This window comes from Sycon ciliatum, chromosome 1 (genome assembly GCF_964019385.1).
Source record: "Sycon ciliatum chromosome 1, ocSycCili1.1, whole genome shotgun sequence".
Taxonomy (NCBI): domain Eukaryota; kingdom Metazoa; phylum Porifera; class Calcarea; order Leucosolenida; family Sycettidae; genus Sycon; species Sycon ciliatum.
Window position 1 is genome coordinate 20,860,082 of NC_088643.1, and position 22,110 is coordinate 20,882,191.

The following is a 22,110-nucleotide window of genomic DNA, read 5'->3' on the forward strand; positions in this document are numbered from 1 at the left end:
GTAACTGATTGATTTCACTACATACTCACTGAAAATCGCCGCACATCAATATTATTCACCGCATATTTACCGCATATTTACCGCAAATTCACCGCAAATTATGCCATATTATGCCGCGTTTTCCCCGCGTTTTTTGCGATTTTTTTCCGCAATTTTCCCCGGGGACAGAATATTATGGAATCAGATGTGCGGTTGACACTTGTAATAACGACAATCCGATTGTGTTAGTGGAAATCACATGCTTTTAAAACACACTACGGACATAATAATTATTTAATATTATATTTTTCCATCATCGACCACACCACAACTGCGCTCTCCAGCCGGCCTCGACACGTTGCCACAGCACACCACCATCGCTGGAGACTGAGTCGGAGCGCAGTTGTGGTGTGGTGGACGATGGAAAACCTGTATACAGGGCCAAATGCTGCTGCTTACCCTACATTGTATATTATTTAGTACGGACACATAATCATAATATACATGTATGCAATCGACTTGCACATAGGTTCAGTGAGGGCTTGAAGACCCTTTCAACTTCTTGTAAAGATCGAATATGTAAGCCATGGGTACGTTGAGAGCCAGGAATGCCGAAATGACAACTAAGTTACTTTCCCCGTTTCCCGTTTGTCTCTTTCCCTCAAACTAGTGAAAGTAAGTAATTAGTTACTTTCCCTGTCCATTTGTACGTTCGGAAATTTTTGGCATTTTTACGATGCGAAATGCTCTATAGTCACAGGACAAGAGCATCGTCTTCACTTCAGTGACAGAAACAACAACAGCGAAACAGTGTCGACTGGGTACAATCCTTCCAATGTCATCTAAAACACATCGCTGGCGCAGCACTCCGTTCCTGCGGAGGAACAACTAGTCACTACTGCATGCTGCAGCAGGTAGAGATTACTGACTTTGCTTGGATGTCGGAGCCCTCATCTTCTGAGGAGCTTGAACTCTACGTGTACGGTTCGAAGTTCGTTGAAGAGTGTCAGTACTCGGAACATCCTTTCTCTTCTGCAAAAAACTTGTCCAAGGAATACTGACCACACCACACCCATCCTGAGCAGCAGTGAATGACAGCGCCAATGGAGGTAAGTTTAGATCGTTTCGAAAGATCAAAAAGGAAACAACCACCCAATGTTGTCTACAGTGTCCGTTTGTAAATCACGGACGTGAACACCAGTACAGACTACTATCCGTACAGTATCGAACTACCGCACGCGCATGCAGTGCACTGACTGACAGTCTGTGCTCCATGACTCAGTGACTGCACTGGCTGTGATCGGACGGACGTCCTTTTGTGCACACATGATATTTTTCGATATTTCTCAGCCGCACACTTTGCAAAATTTAGGGGGTTCCATGGAACCCCCGGAACCCCCCCCTGGATCCGCCACTGCACCATACCACAGCATCACCTTGAGCGGAAAACTCAGAAAAGTGTTCTCCAGGCATTGATACCGTACGGTGCATGTGATCATGTGCGGGAGGACAAACATATTGCATGGTGGAAGAACCAGGACCAGGAAGATACATGTATACACTGTCTGAAGGTTGTGAAACAATTAAAACAGAGAGGTCCAGGCTAAAGAGAGTGATCACTGATGATACCGAGAGGCAGCTAGTAGCTGTTTTCTGATTATCGCTTAGTGCGTGAAACTCAGAGTTGAAACACTTTCTCTGTCTTCTTGTTGTTTGGTTGTGAAACAATTCCGATAAGTTTGCACCGTACAAAAACAAGTCTCAAGTCACGGTCCATTTCCATTCTTGGCTGTGGCCATAGCATACTTCGGGCCACTGCTGCTAATCAAACAACCTCACGGTCACAAACAAACAAAAACAAGAAAGCTGATCCACTTGAGATAGCACAATCGTGATGGCAGCTCAATCCTAAGCAGAAACAAAACAAGGGCTTTACCAACTATTATTAAACTTTGTTGTCAAGTTATTGCCGTCAGGCATTGGTCATTGCAATGTCCAGCTGATCCAATCCAGCCGGTAGCACAGTCACGGCCTTGTAATTGTACGTTGCTGGTCCTTCTCAGCATTAGTGGCTGACTTGGCCTCTTCACCGCCTTCAACGCTATTCACTGGTTCCATCCACTGGTGATGGAGGCCGAGCGTCCTGTAACGTTTCCTCGGGGTTTTCATCTTTCTTATTATCTTCTTTGTCGTCGCCTTCCTCACCACTGGCCTCTCCATACTTTTTGAGCGCATCCTTGACGGACAGAACTTTCTCAGGGTATTCCAACAGGCGTGTGTCCTTCCACAGGAGGAGAAGGTTGAGATCCTCACAGTCAAAGTTCATCGAGACACCTGAGCGGAGGACCTTGTTTACGTTGGCCGCCGACAGGTGGCCCTTGCAGGTGCTGTAGCGGGCCCGTGTTTCCTGGACGGCGCGATCAGACAGCTCGCTGCTGGATTCTCCCATCTGTATTGTGCAGCATGTGTCCATCAATGTAACCGCCTCGTCAAAATCACCCTACGAGCAACCAGAGTACAAAGAAAGAAAAGCGGAGAACATGAATGCATGAGGGATTGCAACCAAGTAGGGTCTGATGTGAGTCAGGACACGCGCTTGGGAAATCAATATCACAGTATAATATCAAAATATCAAATACATCCGAAGACTACTGCCATACGAGTACACTGCCTTGGACTACCAGAGAACTATAAACGGGGGCCATGCATGCATGGTGCACTCAAGCATTGGCTAGACTCACCAGCATATTCTTCAGAGTGCCCAGTTGAGACATTGCTTTCGCCAGCAGTTGCTGATCGTTACTCCTCTTCGCCGCTTCTTGTAGCAGCGAGTGGTAGTTGATGGCCTCGTCCCAGCGCTCCAGGCTATCGGAACGACATAGTTATAACACAGGACAACACTGATCGAGATACTTCAAACCGAGTGATTGTCATGCACTGGGTAGTTTTATCAAACCATAATCCATAGCGCTAGCCAGTGGATTCTCTGGGTACTACAGAATTAATCGGAATACGAAAAGAGTATATGCCAGTTATCCAAATGGGAATTTGCTCTAGGAAGAGTGTAGTTGCAGGACTGCCGACAGCAGGTTTTGACTAGTCCGGCCATACCATAGCCTTTTATACTTTGCGTGCGGATATAGTGCCGGCACGGGCGGTAAACATAACCTCCTGAACAGTAAACAAGCGTTGGTGGCCAACACTGAGTTGGTTTGGTGGTACCTGACCCAGGGGCGTAGCCAGGATTGTGGCTGAGGGGGGTGCTCACTGGAAGTGTGGGCCTGCGGGAAAAAAGGGGGGGGGTCCGGGGGCCCTCCCCCGGAAAAATTTTCGATATTGAGTGCCAAATCCTTCATTTTTGCATCTATTTCATTATTTTCCATTCCACCAATGATTCAATAAAAAGTCAGATAATCGTATGAAACGCACAGTACTTTGCTACAGAAGTTGGATGGTAAGAGATTGACAGAGTGTGGTTAGACCCAGAATATAATACAGACAATTGTTGAAGTTCGTTCAATCCACGCAGACTCCGCCGGAAAGCGAAGGGCTAAACACCAGCCATGGCTTGTATACATCGAGCCAGCGGGGCTGAAAAGACCGGCCACCATTCTTCGGGAAAACAAACGAACTATCCGGTTGGACATGGTCCTTTAGCAGGGCAAACATCACGTCGTCGTCGAGCGGTGCACCCTTCGCAATGTCCTCCATAAAGGTACCGATGTCATTTCGGACGACTGCTACTGGTACAGCCAAGGGCGACAACTGCGGCTCTTCCGAGTCTTCGACTTCGACAATTTCGCAATTAGATTCGTCAGATTCGGAAATGGCACTGGCACTGCTGCTACTGGTATCTGGTCTCTTCGACTTCCCTCGACTGAAATACTTCAAGATCGACATTTTCATAAGAATCCATTCGACTTGCGGATCACAAAACGACGTTGCCACTTCTCTTTCACTTCTACCAAGTCTAGCTACACAAAGTGCGAGTCTATACCGGTAGTTGTACAACGCACGTGCAGCGCAGCGTCTTGTCGACGTCGAGTCTCGATCGCGGGCGGGCGTAGATCCACAGCAGTACGAAAATGGCACCTGAAATTTTTGAGGGGGGTGCTTGGGCACCCAAAGCACCCCCCCTGGCTACGCCACTGCCTGACCAACCGGACCGGCTCCGGCCGGACCAGAGTTGCAAAAGCATGCACTCCAGGGGCGTGCTCGGCCCCCCAACTAGGGGGGTGCACGGGAGCCGAGGGGAGGGGGAGCCCCCCCCCCAGCAATTTTCTGCAATTTGTTTGCAACCTTTCTTGAATTTTAGAGCATTTTTGCATACATTACAATTGCAATTACCCAGATTGAAAATTTTTGGGGGGTGCACGTGCCCCCGTGCCCATCGCCGAGCACGCGCCTGCACTCCATTATCACATCTAAGGATCCCTGGAGGCTATCTAACTATTTTTGCTTTAATGTATCAAGTCACTCGACCGTACAAACCTTTCATTGGCTAGTGCCAGCGCTTCACAAGCCGCAGCCAGGCCCTGCTGGTCTTGGCAATGCCGACTCTTCTCCAGGTAGGCCTTGTGGTGCTGTGCGGAGCAGGAACATGCCAACACAAGCACATGTTACATGGATGCACGCGGTACTCAGCGAGTGAGCTCACGCGCAACGTGCAATGGTGTGACATGGCCTGACTTCGCAGAGAAAATGGAAAAAGTCATCCGAAACAATTGGAGAACTCAGTTCAATTCACATGCATAGACAAATTGTCAAATTCATCATAAAAATGGTGTTTTGTTAGAGACTTTACCAAGCTGCCTATCTCTGAGACTGGCCGGATCTCGGCCCTGCTAATCGACTGTGACTAAATCAGCAACCTCTGAAAGCAATACAACCTGTGACGTGTGTGTGTGTGTGTGTGTGTGTGTGTGTGTGTGTGTGTGTGTGTGCGTGCGTGTGTGCGTGTGTGTGTGTGTGTGTGTGTGTGTGTGTGTGTGTGTGTGTGTGTGTGTGTGTGTGGTGATATTGTGTATGTAAAAAGGAACAGAGGGTTTTACGGTATCTGTGTTGTTTAATCAGTTATGCACGTACATCAACTGCCTTCTCAAAGTTGCTGATGGACTGATACATGTTGCCAAGGCGATAGTGTGCCAATCCTTCAGCACGAGTGCCGACTGCAGAGCAGAGAAAGCAGAACAGATGTGTGGCCGAAAGCGAATGAGAGAGAGAGAGAGAGAGAGAGAGAGAGAGAGAGAGAGAGAGCTTATGTAGAGAAACAATGCCCGATCCCAAGTGGCATGGCATGAAAGTCTTTGTGTTCAATGTGTCCGGCATTCTGCCCGTTCCATCATGGTTATCTCCCTAACGGACCATAATGCATGACTTTCGCGGGATATCTACGCAGTTACACAGTTTGGCTTGGCGTCAAGGGGGGGGGGGGGGGGGAGGTGACAGGACACCATGCTTAACACACCTGGCTTCCGGCCTCTTTCTCCTTCTCTTCCAGCATGGCCGCATATTCTCACCCATGATGTTTTTAAATTGAAAAAGGGTCAAAGGCAGTTGATCCATATATTGAGTTTGACTTACTATGCCGGGCATGGTCCAGGCTCTTCTTGAGGTAGGCAATACTCTGCTCCTGATCCTCATCAAACAGCTACAGGAAATCATGGGCACACAGAAAACACATTGGTTCAGAATTAGAAGCAGTCATCCATTCTGATTCAACACAAGTATAAAAAGAATTCTTGGACTTGCCGGCATGTTTGCAAGGCAGCCAAGATCCATTCAATCTACAATCAGTATCGGAGTCACATGATAACTTAGCTGCACAATTCACGGGTGTAGTGTTCACACATACATATATGGACTGTCACACGCATATATACACAGTGCCGTTTGTACTCCTATCCATTTACTAGTGCTGAAAGATTATATCGATTACTCGTTACTTACTCGATAAGAAATAGGTCGAACGGTTATTGGGGTACTAGCTGTGCTAGTACTCGTTAGCAACAACCCGAACTAGCGCGCACACTGCACTGCATTACTCTTTGCTGCCTTCAAGACTGACGTCATGCGCTTTGCTTTGCTGCGTAATCACAAATGGCACTCAGCCCGTTTTGCTGAAAAGAAAACAAATCTTGCTTGCCCTGTTGTGTTCCTCCAGACAGCAGATCGTGCTTCCGCAGTGTTGCTTTTCCCACCATCCCTCCCTATCCAACTTATTCACACCATCATTATGATTATCGTACCCACTGATCGGGTCCACTCTCACAACTGGTGTTATCTAGCTATTTGCTGCAGCTCTGCCTTGAGCTATATTACATCCATTTAGCATTGCAGCTCTACGTTGAGCTTACAGCAGCTCTACTTTGAGCTAACAGCAGCTCTACTTTGAGCTAACAGCAGCTCTACTTTGAGCTAACCGCAGCTCTACTTTGAGCTAACCGCAGCTCTACTTTGAGCTAACCGCAGCTCTACTTTGAGCTAACAGCAGCTCTACTTTGAGCTAACAGCAGCTCTACCTTGAGCTAACCGCAGCTCTACTTTGAGCTAACAGCAGCTCTACTTTGAGCTAACAGCAGCTCTACCTTGAGCTAACCGCAGCTCTACCTTGAGCTAACCGCAGCTCTACTTTGAGCTAACAGCAGCTCTACTTTGAGCTTCAAACCAGTTGTTTCGAAACCAGCACCCCTCAATCCAAAGATGCCGCTTTGTTGACTTGTTTGTGTGAGGGACGGGGGCTAATTCGATTTTATCGGCTAAACGAGTAGAATGGTACTTACGCTCGGTACGGGATTCCCCCCTTTTGGGGGTCGCACAAAGCGTGCATGCATCGAAAGTGTTGCGAGTACGACACGAATATGTACATGACTGTACACTTGCAACATCGATGTACGTGTAAAGTACAAGAGCGATCTGAGAAACATCGACGCGGTCACCGTCGCCGTCTTTTGAGCTGACTACTTTTCTTACATACAGCATGCAGGACGGGCAGGCTCAGTATGTGTCTACACTAGCTGCAGGGGCTGGAGTTCACTCCACATGCGAGTAGTCTTAAGATAAAGACAGTAAAGTGGTCTTCAGTTTCATGTTTTCCGTTCTGTCCACGGTTCCCGAACCAGTTTGCTCGACGACGAGCTAGGCCGTCTTGGCCTATTTTGAGCATAGACAGGAAAAGCAACTAGTTACTTGTTGGTGCGCCTCAAGTCAGCTCATCCGTCGAAATCCGCCGATCTGCACTCCTGGCCGGCTTCTCTGACTTCATCGTCGGAGTCAGCGAAGTCACAGGCGAAGGGCACCATCAGCACTTGGGTTGCAACTAGTGAGTTGCCTCTGTCTTGTCTGTATTCGTCTGGTCAGTCCGAACAGCAGACGGACTTGTGGCGGGATCATCGGATCTACATGTATGCGCCTGCTTTTCGTCATTAGCGATGTTGGACTCGTATTCTTTTGAAATTCACAGAATGTACATGTACATGTACTGATGTAGTTACAACAATAATATTCGTTTAGCCGATAAGCCGATCGTTATGGTATCAGCTAAGCCACTAAGGAAAAAACGTAATCGTTTCAGCACTACCATTTACATAGGCCGCTTTCCACACCTGTGCTGACAGTCGGTACGCACCGACTCTGTACTCATGCACGCACACCATGACACTCGGTTGGCATGATATTGCGGGGCTTTCCGGAGCTCCGAGTTAGTTGTTGTTTGGAATAAAGTAAGAGAATAACATTACAACGGGTATGAGCAGGATGGAAACAGATCATGGTGACGATTTCACTCGTTTTGAATCTTAGTCTGAATATCAATCACTAACCTCTTCGGCCAGTGTTGTGCAAATGCGTGCCACATTCTCCGCAGCAGCCTTCACCAGGCTCTCTCCGGACATCGAGTACCAGGGTGGGTCCGCCGCTTTTGCGAGCTTGAAATACCGTTCAAAGTGCTGTGCAGCTTCCGCATACTTCCCTACAGGACAGCACACAATGACACGGGATGACACGTAGCTGTTATCCAGGAGTCACAGTATCCCTCACCAATACACCGGTACCGCCTGAAGCAAGTGTTGATTGGTCGGGTCATACCATAGTTTCAGTGCATTATTGGTACATGAGGTGGCGGGTAAACACACTTCGGTGGCCAAAAGGTTGGTCCGGTTATGACCTGAGCCGAACTGCTGGACTGGTTCCGGCGGGCATGTAACAATAACCACGCCCTGAAGCATGTGATTTGTTGTGATCGTGTGTGATTCGCATGCACGGTCACTTTCATGCGCAAATAGAAGATGCACGCAGTAAACACATGGTCTGTAATACGATGTTCCGTTCAACCTTTCGAAAGCACACGTGCTGCTAAGTTCACCGAGCACCCCTACCTCTGCCTTCCAGTGCCAGTCCGAAGTTGGCATGAGCAGTCCCTTCTCGCTCCCGACCGTCCGTGGACACACCCTTGGCAGTCTCGAGGCTGCTCTGGTAGACCCGGTCTGATAGCCAGATATCACCCGTCTCTTCAAAGTACTGTGCAAGCTTGCATTGCGCATCATAAACCTTTTCTCCATCGTCTGTACATACAAAAAAGATGGAGAGATGAAGAACTTAGAAGTTAGTTAGAACACAATAGTAGATAAAGTACTTTATGAAACAGAGGGCTGTCAACAGAGGTATTCATTTCACTTGGAATGCAGCTTGTCAATAAACAGGGCAAAAAAGTCCTCTACCAGAAACGCACTAGGAAACATCAGATGACCATAAAGTCAGGCTGAACGGCTGCGTTTGTGTGTGTGTGTGGGGGGGGGGGGGTGCTGCAGTTACGGCCGAACTGATAACTAGGGACAACTGGCACAAGTTGGAGCTAAGTCATGAACATAACGAGAGCGGGAATGCACTCGGAAGATCTCCGCAGGCAGTTTACATGGTGTAGTTCAAACAGGGAGTCGTAACTACCGCTATTTTATGACTCCCTGGTTCAAGACATGTACGAGATGAAGATCTAACCTCGGCGCATGGCATCCTCCGCAGCACCCAGGTATGTCTGCAGACAGTCCAACTTCTCAGTGCTGTCACTGACCAGTGGATCATAGTAGTATCCAGAGTCTTTGCCAGCTGCCTCTCGATCGGCCTTCTCCTGTTCATTGTAATTGAATAGTTCTACGAAGGCGCGAAAGTAGCCACCCTCCAGGAGGTTCAAGCAGGAGGACTCGAAGCCGGACTTGCCAAACCTGGGACAGCAGAGTAAACCCAGCATTGGATTCATGCATTGCACGACCGCCGGTCTATGGACCAATCACCTGAGTGACAGAATCTGCTGATCTGTCAGTGAATCACACTAGGTTAGGATGTGTTGGGCCCACAGGCCCCACACGCCAGCAGAGAGACTATTGCAGGACAAGACATGCAAAGACGCTGCACAGGGGTGTACTAACTAAGACCCCCTGGCTCACGGTGGCACGCCCAGGAGCCACGTTCTTTCCCCAAGTTTGACTCACAACACCGAGTGACTACCGTGGGCTGACGCCATGTTTGCTATAGCAACCTGTTCTCGGTGACAGCACGGCTGTACCCCGACTTGTCCCTGGCATGCTCGAGAGCCAGGATAGTCCACAAAGTTAGGAAATACTGCGGTGATGCCATGCATGTGCTTGGAGCGCAACATTTGGGAAGGTCACACGTGGTCAGTTTATAAATTACGTCAGTGACGGACCTCATGATATGCAATTCTATCTATAAGCTGTAGTCACGGGACACGGCCGTTTATATTCTTCATTGCACTTATTCCGCAAATCAGTACTTGCTTTCCTAGGGTACCCTGTAAAACGGCCGCTTAAGGGCCATCCGTAAATACCGATATTTATTTAGAAACGAAAACTAGTCGTTTATCTTCAACCCCCCCTCCCTCAGAAACGAACACATACAAACGACGCATAGTATCGATATTTTTCTTTTCTTTTCTGGACGTGCCCACACATACAAATTGTGCGTCGATATTTTTCGAGAAACGAACAGGCGCTCCCCCCCCCCCCCCCCCCTAAACGACTAGTTTTCGTTTCTAAATAAATATCTATATTTACAGGTGGCCCCTTAGGCCTGTGGGGATTGCCCTATTAAAAATTTGATAATAAATAATAATGAAAAACAATCCTGAAAGATACTAACGAAGAGAAATGGAGTGAGAAGAAACAACACCTATGAAAATGATAATCCTAGCACTAAGGTAATAACAGGAAAAACTGCGAAAGCACTTAACGAACTTGTAAGGACTACTAGTATACTGTGACACAAGATCGGACACCATGGCCAACCAGGGCCAAACAGACAGAACAAGCTGCTACTAAAACAATTTCAAACGAATAATGCTGTCCTTCTGGACACACAGATTAGGCTTATGAATACGTTGACAAACAGCTTCTAACACACTCAACTGCAACTTATAACTAAGGATCAAAGGGGTGTACCGGGTACCCGGGTATCTGACCGTTAATCTCAGGTACCGTTAGTAAAAGGGTACCCGTTTGGATTTTGATGAACCAGTCGGTACGGAGCAACACTGCTGGGATCGTGTATTCCAGGCGGGAGTCAATTATTTACAACTCCACGCTGGATGTCTGCATTGTTGTTGCATTTTCGCACCTAGTAGATCTACTCCTGCGACTATCAGACACCAATAGATTTGCAAATCACAATGTGATATCAAAATGCAACCCGAGAACAGATTAATTAAAATCTTGATTCATGTGAAAATTGCCCAAAAATTAAACATGGCTGCTAAAGGGTACCCGTTAACCCGCCCGTTAAGAAAATTACCCGGTCGTTAGTTAAAGGTACACCCGTTTGACCCCTACTTATAACCATGACGAGCACGGCACAAAACAGAAAAAGAAGAATCAGAATAAACCTTGCAGCAATCAGGACGAGAGACAAGATGCTTATACAAATTGTATCTCGTCCTGATTGCTGCAAGGACGGATAAAACGACCGCTTTAAGATTTAGCACCCGTGATTGACACAGCCCACAGCTGGCAGCGTACGTTTTAAGGATGAGCATCGGAACCGGGATGTGTCATATCCCTAGATCTCACCATGCATGAAGTTTAACACCACTGGACAGTGTGTGTGGTGTTGCTGCTGGTGGGTGTGAACTACAGTTGCGCTTGGTGAAATCCGACCAAAAGTGCACATTCGGCGCCCTCGACTTGCATGGCCCTTGACGCCCTGGAAGTGGCACGAATGTGGCTGGACGTACCCGTGTACAAGTACAAGCCTTGCAAGCTGTTGAATGGTGCAATCCCAGCACAAGTTGCTATGTCTAACATAGCTGTTCGCTATCATTGCTCGCGCGATGGGCAGGTCTGAGGTCTGAGGTACAAGTACATGTACATGACTGTGTAGTGATGTAATCTGGGCTCAGAACTGGAACTGGTCCACGGCGTCAGCTTTGCACTTGGGGTCGGATTTCATTGAGCGCAAGTGTACATTGTGCACGGTAGGGACAGAAGTGCGTGCATAACTTGCCACCCCGTTTTCATGGACATAGCGCTACATGTACATGTAGTAATAATTGCTATGTACATGTAAGTAGCCTTCAGCCGTGTGTGTCGCCCTGGTCACTTTTGTGCTTGTATGCCCAGGACAGTGAAAGTTCAAACGAGTTACGCTAGTAGCTGGGTAGAGCTGTAGAGGAGGGGGGGGGGGGGGGCCTCTCTCTCCCTTTATCTAACTGACTCCGGACCAGTGGTCAGATAATTTTCTGTGTGTGTGTGTGTGTGTGTGTGTGTGTGTGTGTGTGTGTGTGGTGTGTGTGCGGTGTGTGTGTGCGTCGCCATGGTGTGTGCGTCGCCATGGTGTGTGTGTGTGTGTGCGTCGCCATGGTGTGTGCATGTGTGTGTATGCTTGCAGTTTTGCTATTCAATGAGTCCCGGCCTCTGGGACGTCTACAGGAGGCTGCCAGTGGCAATGCTTTCAGCCCACTGGACGACTGGAAGTCAACGCGGGAATACAAACTCAGTAACCTGCACTGACTGTGATCCGGTGGGGTTGCGCTCAAGACGCAAGCGATAACCAGATAACAGCCATGGCAAGAGCGGGCATACATGTACCTGGACAAGTCGAGGTCGACCAAGTCTCGCTGTATGCTGTCAAACGAGTCTGCCGGCTTGGTCAGCTCCTGCAGAGTGATCTGAACATTGCCAACGGAGATACCGCCACCACCTGAGCCCAGCCGGTCGGAGCGCACTTGTCGACTGCCGTGGGCATGTCCAATCGGCGGAAGCCTGACGGAGCTGCTGCTTGCGCTGCTACCGACGCTGCGGGCCTGTGCGCGCCTGTCAGGCTGCTTTCGGGCCAGTGGTGGAAGGGCCGTCGCCGACATGGTGGCACGCGAATTTCAATGGCAGCCCCTCAACTCTCAACCAAGCAGGTCAGGTTGTTGAAGTCAGCATAGTTCGATTTGAGCAACTTTCGCAGTCATGATCATTGCTATCAAATAACTACTGTGTTGTAAAACCGGTTGATCTACTGCTGTAGTCACTCTCTTAGCATTGCGGTATGAGTATTGCCTGCTGCATCCGACTCAAAACTTTCTTCTCTCTATTACTTGGAGTCGTAGAGCTACCATACTACTATTAGTAAACTAGTTACTTGAGGATGAAGAAAATTGATCAGAAGAACGCAAAGGAGGCGATGTCCGACAGACGCTGGTACATGGTGCATGCATGTATGACTGACTGCATTATTATTATTTTTGTACTTGTAAAGTTGTAGGGGTCTTTTCGCACACGCCTGGACAGAGGCAGATGCAGAGTCGACTTGATCGACCTGCTTGTTGGTGTAGCGACATCACCACAGGACTGCTGTCATGACAACAAAGAGTGTGTTCAACCGTTGTAACATTACGACTCTCGTTTCAGTGACCACTGGTGACTGCGAGCTGCATCATGAATCATGATATCAGTACACGATAGTCATAGCCCAAATTATTTATTATTATTATTATCAAATTTTTGATAGGGCAATCCCCACAGGCCTAAGCCTTAGGCCTTCTTACAGGGTACCCTAGAAATGAAAGTACTGAATTACGGAATAGATGCAGGGAAGAGCATAAGCGGACTGCAGCGGGGAGTGCATTCCAACGGTCGGAACCGATGAAAGAAACTGAAAAGAGACCGAAACGAGTTTTAGCTTTGGGTAGAGTCACAGACGAAGATACCTGGGAGCGAGTGCAGTAATTGGTACGAGGAGAAGTAGAACGAAGGCAAAAGCAATCAGTAAGGAGAGTAGTAGTTAACTGATTCAGGACACGAAACACTAAGATAATTATAGAGTTTGAACTGATAGCGCACAGACAAAGGGAGAATGTGATGGCGTGCATTAATAAGGGATACGTCAGAAAAACGAGGCATACTGAACACAATGCGTAGAGCTCTATTACTAAGACGGACTAGACGGTCATGCAGAGTTACTGACAAGCAGTGAGCAAATGAGTTGCTCCCATACTCGAGTACTGTCTGAATGGAACAAATGTAAAATGCACGCTTTGCAGTTACCGTCATGTGATCTCGGACCTTTCTGAACATGGCTAACTAATATTACTTCCAACTTTCCGCTCTAGTTGCCTAACTAAACGTGCTCTCCGAAGGAGAGATGTTCGTCGAGTACCAAGGTATCGAATGTGTGCACTAGGGTGTGACCTCACCCAGCTATAGAGCGACGCTAGGGTCAAGGGGCTTGCACTTTGACCTGAACACGACAAACTGCGTCTTGGAAGGATTCAGCAGTAAGCCTCTCAGCTCTGGCCGCCAAGAACTCTTTCACTTTCACAATGTCTTCTGTCAACTCCTTGCACAATTGTTTGACGTTCTTGCCAGCTTTGTACAGGGAGACGTCGTCCGCGTACTGTCGAGCCTTGCAGTGCTGGGGTACAGATGGGAGCTTTCTGACTGACAGATTGAAGAGAGAGGGCCCCAAGACGGAGCCTTGCGGAACCCCTGCTGCTATATGTCAGGCCTTGCTGTGTCTTGGTGACCACACGTTGCTTCCTGTGGGTAAGGTAGCTACAGAACCACTGCAAGGCAGTACCACCGACACCGATCTCCAGAAGTTCACTCAGTAGAACTTCATGACTAACTGTGTCGAATGCCTTAGACATGTCTAGAAAGGCAGCTACGACATAATCACCATTGTCCAAGGAGAGCATCCAGTCGTTGATCACGGGAGTGAGCAAGTCTTCGCAGGAGTGGCCTCTGCGGTAGGCAAATTGCTCAGCAGGTAGGGGTAACAGTGGTGGCGGTGCATTATAGATATAGTACATTAGTTGGTCGTGTATAATATGTTCCAGTAGCTTAGACATGTGGGACAGGAGTGATATTGGTCTATAGTTGGATGGGACTGACTTATCTCCACGCTTGTAGATAGGCCGCACATTTGCTAGTTTGTATGTCGATGGAAAATCGCCAGACGTAAGAGACTTGGTAAATAGTTTGGCTAAAGATGGGGCGATCTCATCTTTGATGAGCTTGTAGGCCTGGGCGGGGATGTTATCAGGTCCTGTGGCTTTACGACTGTTCATTCTCTGGATATGGAGTTGGACTTGTGGAACAGTGACTGGTGTGAACTGTGTCAGGGAGTATTCCGATACAGGGCCATTAGGAGTGCGTAGTGTACTGCCAGAAAGTGATGTATCGTTGACAACGTCTGTAAATGTCTTTGTGATGTCGGCTACTTCGGCAGCAGGTTCCTGGTTGATTTTAATTCTACCCAGTAGATTGTTCATGACACTCCATTGCTCTCTTGGGTGGTTTCGATGATTGATTAGTTGTTGCTGGAAGTATGTAGACCGTTTCTTCCTAGTTAAAAGTTTACATTGTCTTCGTAGAGTTCGGAATTGTTGCAGCAGGTCCGAGCGATCAGGACGTTTTATCATTGCACAGTGTGCTCGTTTAAATTTGCTCGGCCTACTAAATTAACTTGCATTTCCTTTCTCCGTCGGTATTTTGCTTTGGTTTTGCTCGAGATGAAATGAGTTTTAGGGAAAATCCAACGATAATTTGTCGCTGATGACGACGATATGCTTGATTGAGCTCCTGCAGCTCAGTGCTTAACTTTCCACTGAAATGTAGCCATGAGTCTGTTTTCTACAACTAACTTTTGTGCTTGTTTTCAACCTTGGTGACTGATTGTGTTGAGGAAGTCCTTAAGTCCTTATTTTGCTCAAAGAATTGCTAGCAAATTTGGGCTATGAGTCACTATGAGCTATTATGACTACATTGTACCGGTAGTACACGAACGATCGATCACTGGGACCAGGTCCAGGGAGTCGTAAAATACCTATAAATCACTGGAAGATGTAGCCTTGTACTGTGTGTGTTGTGTATTGTAGTTGTACTTGTAGGTAATCAAGCACGCTCAGGAGGTCTAGTCATGATGGCTGAATCTTGCCCGAGCCTGCAGGCAAGGGCAAGATTCAGCCATCATGACAGACATGCAGCTAGACAGAGCGTGCTTGATTTGATTTCTTACATCGCGAAGCAACATATTAGGGAAGGTCAAAGGTCGAAAGGTCGCAAGGTCGAAAAATTATTCCCGAAATGACGTCAAACGGTCCGAACATTCCCGAAATGACGTCAAACGGTCCTGATGGCCTGATTATGCCCTCGGCGGGAAGATCGCCTATTGGCCATGGCCCCGGCAACGATCACGTGTCATGTAAGAAATAATAATTATTTTACGACTCCCTAGCCCTCATGACTGGGACGCGACTCGTACTACAGTCCATTTCAAAACTATAGACGTGTACCTAGGCAAAAACCGTTATGCCAGCATCTATACCACATAAAATCTGTGATCACTTTGCGCATAAATTTTTCCAAATTGGGCGTCTGTTATCCAATCCTTTAGAAACTATAATAGGGTAATTGTGGAGCGATCCTGAGCAATATTCCGAAAACTATTCTCAAAAAGTTCCATCCAAATTTGAAATATTTCAAAAACCCTACGCGTCCATAGTTTTGAAATGCACTGTAGTGCATATACTCGTACATGTAGCATTTAGAAAAGCGATCCTGTCAGCTTTTCTATTATTGTGTTCACATGGCAGAAAAAACGACACCGCTATGCTACGTAAGTTTCTACGTAAGGTGCTCGGTACTTCACTTAGGCTACGTAAGTTTCTACGTAAGGTGCTCGGTATTAGATCTACTAACGGGTACCGGGTGGTAGCCGCGTGCTGTGCACGTGCACGGCAGACATTGTGTTGCATGCATGCATGCAGTGCAGTCCGTTTTCGGATGTGCATGCGCGAGGAACTTCCTTCTTTGGAACTGCTTCTTGCATGAGCTGTTTCGGATATTTCGTGTCCTGGCTTATTTCGCTTCGGCTCTGCTGAGACCTCTTTTCACGGAATATTACTCAATGACAGGTGAGTTGACCAGTTCCCTTTGATTCATTTGCTTGTGTTGACTCTTTCATTTACGAAAAGTGTGCTGATTTTAGGTGGAATACAATAAAATTAATAATGGAAAAGCTGACAGGATCTCTTTTCTAAATTTAGCTTTTCTGCTGTCGAGGCCTCCTTTTACGGAATACTCAATGACAGGTGATCTCTGAGTTGACCAGCTTCCTTCGATTCATTTGCTTATGCTCACCCTTTCATTTACGGAAACGCGTGCTGATTTTATTCGGATTTAGATCCATTCGTTTCTCTTTGCCCTTGCCAACAGTGTGCGAAGAACGCGAGTTCACCTTCTCGACGGTAAGGCTTATGTGGCTGCTGAGGCTTTAAATAGATGTGTTGTCGAAATACTCATGTTCATTGTACATTACTGTAAGGCACTGGTCATGATTGCTTCCGGCATTCCGTGCTCCCATCATATGGTAGAATCTGAATTTTGCAGTGGCATAGCATCGTTGGCAGTTCCCAATCTGGAGGGAAAGGTTCAAAGACGCATTGGCCGAGTACTAGTATGCAAAATAAATTCGCATATCAGGGAAAATCTCCATTATGGAGAGGTTCATGCATTCAGTGACGTGTTTGCTTCATACGAAACAAGCCAATGGGTGCAGTCTCGTCTCGTGAAAATCTCGTACGATTGGATTTGTTTACTCGAGTCTGGGCTGTTTGATTTGTGAGTACCGCCGAGATTGCACTGCCCCAAATAAAGTTGCGTGCCGGTAGAGCAAGAATTACGATCTGCAATCTGTTTGTAGTGCCTGCAAGAATGTGCTATACATGTATCGTATTTTCTCTGTTGTTGTTTCAGTTGCCGTCATGTTGCTAAAGAAAGGTTCAGTGACTCATTTGTTTCATAAAAGACGAGTCAATGGTTTGGTCTGGCTTAGAATCTTTCGCTGTAGAAGAAATCTATTCGTGTCTCTATTGGAGAAATAATTGTATTCACTCGTTATAAAATAGGGTTAACACAAACTCACAGAGCAAATGCCATCGGTCCCTTGATGTTCGTCCTAAAGAGGTTTGACTGGATATCATTCATACTCCCCCGAAGTCGTGTAACATTTTACTATTATGGAGTGCCTTGTTTATCTCTCAGTACCTAAAACCATATATCCTTGCCCCTTATATCCTCAGGATCAGTGTAGTTGTTGGAACGAGGTGTCGGACTCAGCGATGTATTTGTTTACATTTTAATGCATGTTTATTGTTCGTACTTTGCTGTGTTGTTTTAGACAATCGTGGACACTTTGAAGTCACTGAACTGCTTCCAAAAGGTTTATCGACATCAACAGGATTACGATTTCACTACAATATGATGCCGGATGACCTTATCACGACAACCCATGACTACAATTATAAACACAGAATCAACAAAAACATCTGCGGCACACACCTGGTTACAATTCTCAAGTAAATGTGATTTAGGGTGTGGATATCTGAATTTTCTGAAAGACAAGACAATTTTATGACAGTCATGAAATTCTGCAACATCCACAGAATGACTTGCGTGTAAAAAAAGTATCACCGCCACGACCCATAATTATGATTCCCCTGCAGAAGAACATGAATACATGTATGCAAGACTAGTTCCATTTTCTGCAAGAAAAGGCTTGCACATCAATGCGTATAATACGGTATTGAATTTGATATGATACACATAGGGGCTCCCGTAAGAAGAACATAGGTCTGTGGGAAACACCCTAGTAAAATAAATAAAATAATAATAATAACATGCAGAGGCGCTACATGTACATGTAGGCCATCAGGGCATTCCATTGGTTACACAATATATCCTTTAGCCAAAAAAACAAAAGAAATTATAGCAATAAAAACTGCTTTATGGCAGTTTTCTAAAAAAGGTTATTGTGTTCTAGTCCATGGACCTCGTCTAAAAAGTAAGAAATTAACGAAATGTGATAGCCGAAAATTAAAATTTCACACAAAACCTCACAATAATCACACACAGGATGCGAGACGACCTTTTCCCCTCGTGGTCCTCTTTCATATGCAAGCATGTTGGCGCAGTACATGTACTTGTATAAGTACAAGTGTTGAAAGCCGTACTATTAGATCTTCAAGTGTCGTGATTATTGTGAGGTTTTGTGTGAAATTTTAATTTTCGGCTATCACATTTCGTTAATCTCTTACTTTTTAGACGAGGTCCATGGACTAGAACACAATAACCTTTTTTAGAAAACTGCCATAAAGCAGTTTTTATTGCTATAATTGTACTTGTACTTGTAGGTCGAAAAGTGAGAAGTGCACATCGCACTTGCATGCACTGACAGAGTGCCTCACTCCTACTGTCCGCCTCAGGCTCATGTCATGACTCGTAGATCTACTCTGTACTGCTGTAGGCTAGCTGTAGACATGTATGTATGACGTTGTTGGCCAAAGCAAAATATAAAAAGGGAGACTTTTCAGTTTGGGAGCAGGACCTGTCTTCGTCAGAGCGCGAAAGGGTTGCTGGCCGAAGTCATGTCGAATAGATACTCCAAGACACTCACTGTTTGGCAGTGGCAAAAGTGGTTTCGAGAAAGATGGCGCTTCACGAATGGCTTCAGAGGGATGATTCGCGTGTTCTCCAGGTAAAATGAAATGTGCTTCTCAACAATTTCTTCCTTTATCTTTGAACGCGTTTTGCTTTGCTTGGTTGTGCTGGGTTGTACTTCAGGTTTGGTCTGCCTGACTCTCACTGGAAGATTGGAAGGCTTGTTGGTCAGGATAAGCTCGGCAATAGATATTACGAGAACAATAATTACGTCTTCGGTAAGGTCTGTTGCTATAATTTGAATGCCACTTCTCGTACCCACACATTTTCTATTGGTAGCCAAAACTACAATAGGTAGTTTATGCCAGTATAGATAGGTAGCCGAATGTTGTTGTTCAAGTATGTAACACGTGTATTTTAGGTGTTGCTGCTGCTGCTCATCTTAGTTCCTGTTTTCCCCATTGAAACATTGTCGAAGCAGTGGGCGGAGGGACACTCCGTAAGTTTAGTGGCTTTCAACGATGATGATATCCCATGCAGCACATTGTCGCGGGAGCGTACATTTGTGCATGCATGGCTGTCTGAGATGAAATTGCCGTGACATTGTAATTGTACCAGGAGCGGAGTTGTCCGTGTTAAGATTGTTTCAGATGAAGTCGCGGAGGCATAGGGCAATGAGAGGAAATTGTAGCTAGTTCTGGTGTGACTCCAGTCCCAGCAGCAGCAGCAGCAACAGCAGCAACAACAGCAGCAGCATCAGCCCAAGCAGCACAGTGAGCTCTTGTAGTTCTTGTTCAGCAGGCTTTTTTTTCTTTTTTTCTCTGGCATCACCGCAGGTGGTGTTGGTGTACAATGTTGTCCGATAGGAAGTACGAGTTGGTGGGCGGGAGAAGTAGTACATAAGTCTTTCTTCTTGCTTCGGTTCCTCTTGTTTGGGCCGTAGCATGTGCCGATGATGAAACTGAGCCATGGTGCGCACACAAGTACTTCTCTGCTGTACAGCATGGAGGGAACGTGGCCTTGGCTCTGAGGCACTCGTGTTGCTTCATTTAGTAACACTGTTTTTGTTCTGTTTTTTCAAGCGGGTATTCATGGGTGTTTAATAGCTTATTGTACTTGTTATGTTTTGTGACTTTTGTCTAACTGGACAGGCAAACACCGGTGGGTGGATTACGGTCGTGAACTCGGTTCAGATCCATCGATGATTACATCAGAATGGTGAGACTATGCTTGCTGAAATGCATGCATTGCATGTGTAGTGCCGCTCAAGGGGCCTTCAATACGCGGTCGCTGTGTACAGGTGGTCTCCTTGTCCAGGTTATCCTTGGTACAGGCTGTAGTTGTCCTCTGGGAAAGTTGGTTATCTTATCGGACTGGTCATGAAAGGTTTTGCTGTGCTTGATACACTGACCAATTTCATATTAACCCTGTGTCCTCGCTCAAGTTTGTTCGGAACTGCAATCCCCTACATGCATATCTTCCTTTCAGTGACTTTAACGTTCCCGCCGTCCATCTCTTTTTTTGTTCTTGTTCAGGCATGGCTGGGTGCATTGCATGACTGATGTGCCACCAACAGAACGAATGCTTCCCCGCCAGCTACCTCTGGAACGCCATTCCGAGGAGAACATGACCGGAAGTCCGTGGCAGTATGTACCGTACACGACTACAAGGCCGAAGGTCGAGTCCTGGCAGCCGCCGCGTGCCTCCTATCGCCGCTAGCTGTTTGCGTCACGCGTACGTTCACGATAACACCCGCACGGCCAGGCCGACGGTCGAGTTCTGGCAGGTGCCGCATGCCTTCGATCACCAGTAGCTGTTCGAGTTCAGGAGCACACTCCTATGGATGGACAGTGTATGTTCAGTATCCGTGTTCACGATGTACCTGTAATGCCGGTGTGTTCTAGCCACACGCTTTTTTCTTCTCGTCTCTGGTCTGGATATTGTGACAATCACATCTCTTGTTAGCATGTCATGTCTTTCTACAACTTATTCATATCTCTTACTTTACTCCTCTTGCATGCCTCACTAATTTCCCAATTCAATATTCTTTTTTTACTCCCATGTTTTACTGCCATTTTAGCCCTCCCATACTCCTCATGCAGCTGCTTAATTTACTGTTTAATTTATATATATTTAGCAGATTATGTATGCTAGTAGTCACATGCGTGTTGCGTGTACCTTGAATTTGGCTGGGCCCTTTTAAATGCCGACAGCCCTTTTAAATACCGCATTTCATCATTTTCATGTAGCTGTCAGAAACTGTGCTTCCAATTGCATTTCCATGTTTTATTGTACTTTGTAGGACTGTTTCAATCGATGCTTACCCCAGTTTCGTTCAATGGCTTTCCTTCAAGCTGGCTTATTTGCTACTGTAGTACATTGTACATGGTATTGTATTAGATAAACCTTGGATGGTTGTAGTATAGTCACTGTTTCCGAACAGTGTCAACCAACAACGATGTACTTGTGCCAAGACTATACTACTAGTCTATAAGCTCCTGAGCTGGGTGCATAATTCTTGGATATACATGTATGATGTAGATCTACATAAATAATACATGATTGTCTGCTATGCCTGTGCATAATTATGTGTGTGACCAGGGAGTCGTATTTGACGACTCCATGTGTGTGACTCTGTGTGAGTGCATCAATCATTAATGTACGTACACGCACGGTACACACACATACGCGCGCGTGCTCGATGTCCTCCAACTCCTCCTCATGCTCCTGATCTGATGACACACTCGTAGACCCGGGTGCTCGAATCAGAAACGATTTGACAGGTGTGCAATTTCTCATCTGTAAATCTCAACAATGTCAGAATATACTTTTGGAGAGGCGATGGAACAGGGAAGGGAGTCTGGCTTGACCCACCCAGCAGGAATTCAGAACCTCGGCGCGCTACAACACAAGCTACAGTACGCAGTAAAATGGTCGTATTTCCTTCGGATTTTTTATTTGAAAATTGGGTGCTCGAATCAGAAACAGCAAACTCGTCAGATCGTCTCCGATTCAAGCACACGGGTCTACCATCGTCTACGCTTGGTGTGGCAGTTGAGGGCAGGTAGTAGTAACTTACTACTTCGTTGTTGAGAGCAAGATGGTCAGTGGAGCCGCAGATTCAGCAGGTCTTTGGCAGCACCGTACAGGAGACCCACATCCTCGAATCAAGGACCCATCAAAAAGTGGGTCGCGAGTA

General features: G+C 46.6%; 2 protein-coding genes across 2 annotated transcripts; one reads left to right on the top strand and one right to left on the bottom strand.

The window, feature by feature from the left end:
• Positions 1-1,416: 1,416 nt before the first annotated feature.
• Positions 1,417-12,685, bottom strand: LOC135817546 (tetratricopeptide repeat protein 29-like). The gene is made up of 9 exons (XM_065330763.1): positions 12,072-12,685; positions 8,974-9,197; positions 8,355-8,540; positions 7,800-7,948; positions 5,563-5,629; positions 5,065-5,147; positions 4,471-4,562; positions 2,721-2,844; positions 1,417-2,479 (listed from the first exon to the last, which is right to left on the bottom strand). Exons 1-9 carry the CDS (start codon positions 12,341-12,343, stop codon positions 2,081-2,083), a joined length of 1,596 nt encoding a protein of 531 aa, XP_065186835.1. The 5' UTR covers positions 12,344-12,685; the 3' UTR covers positions 1,417-2,080.
• A 6,115-nt stretch (positions 12,686-18,800) lies between these two features.
• Positions 18,801-21,336, top strand: LOC135817557 (NADH dehydrogenase [ubiquinone] 1 alpha subcomplex subunit 12-like). Its single transcript, XM_065330772.1, has 4 exons — positions 18,801-19,008; positions 19,095-19,189; positions 20,063-20,129; positions 20,447-21,336. Exons 1-4 carry the CDS (start codon positions 18,899-18,901, stop codon positions 20,628-20,630), a joined length of 456 nt encoding a protein of 151 aa, XP_065186844.1. The 5' UTR covers positions 18,801-18,898; the 3' UTR covers positions 20,631-21,336.
• Positions 21,337-22,110: the final 774 nt, after the last annotated feature.

Bases quoted from the DNA above. Each gene is read 5' to 3' on its own strand.
- LOC135817557 (XM_065330772.1), top strand. From the start codon at position 18,899: ATGTCGAATAGATACTCCAAGACACTCACTGTTTGGCAGTGGCAAAAG. The intron at 19,009-19,094 runs GTAAAATGAAAT...GTTGTACTTCAG, and splicing joins ATGATTCGCGTGTTCTCCAG to GTTTGGTCTGCCTGACTCTC. The intron at 20,130-20,446 runs GTGAGACTATGC...GTTCTTGTTCAG, and splicing joins TCGATGATTACATCAGAATG to GCATGGCTGGGTGCATTGCA.
- LOC135817546 (XM_065330763.1), bottom strand. From the start codon at position 12,343: ATGTCGGCGACGGCCCTTCCACCACTGGCCCGAAAGCAGCCTGACAGG. The intron at 5,148-5,562 runs GTAAGTCAAACT...TCTGCTCTGCAG, and splicing joins CCTGGACCATGCCCGGCATA to TCGGCACTCGTGCTGAAGGA. The intron at 4,563-5,064 runs GTACGTGCATAA...TGCTCCGCACAG, and splicing joins ACTTTGAGAAGGCAGTTGAT to CACCACAAGGCCTACCTGGA.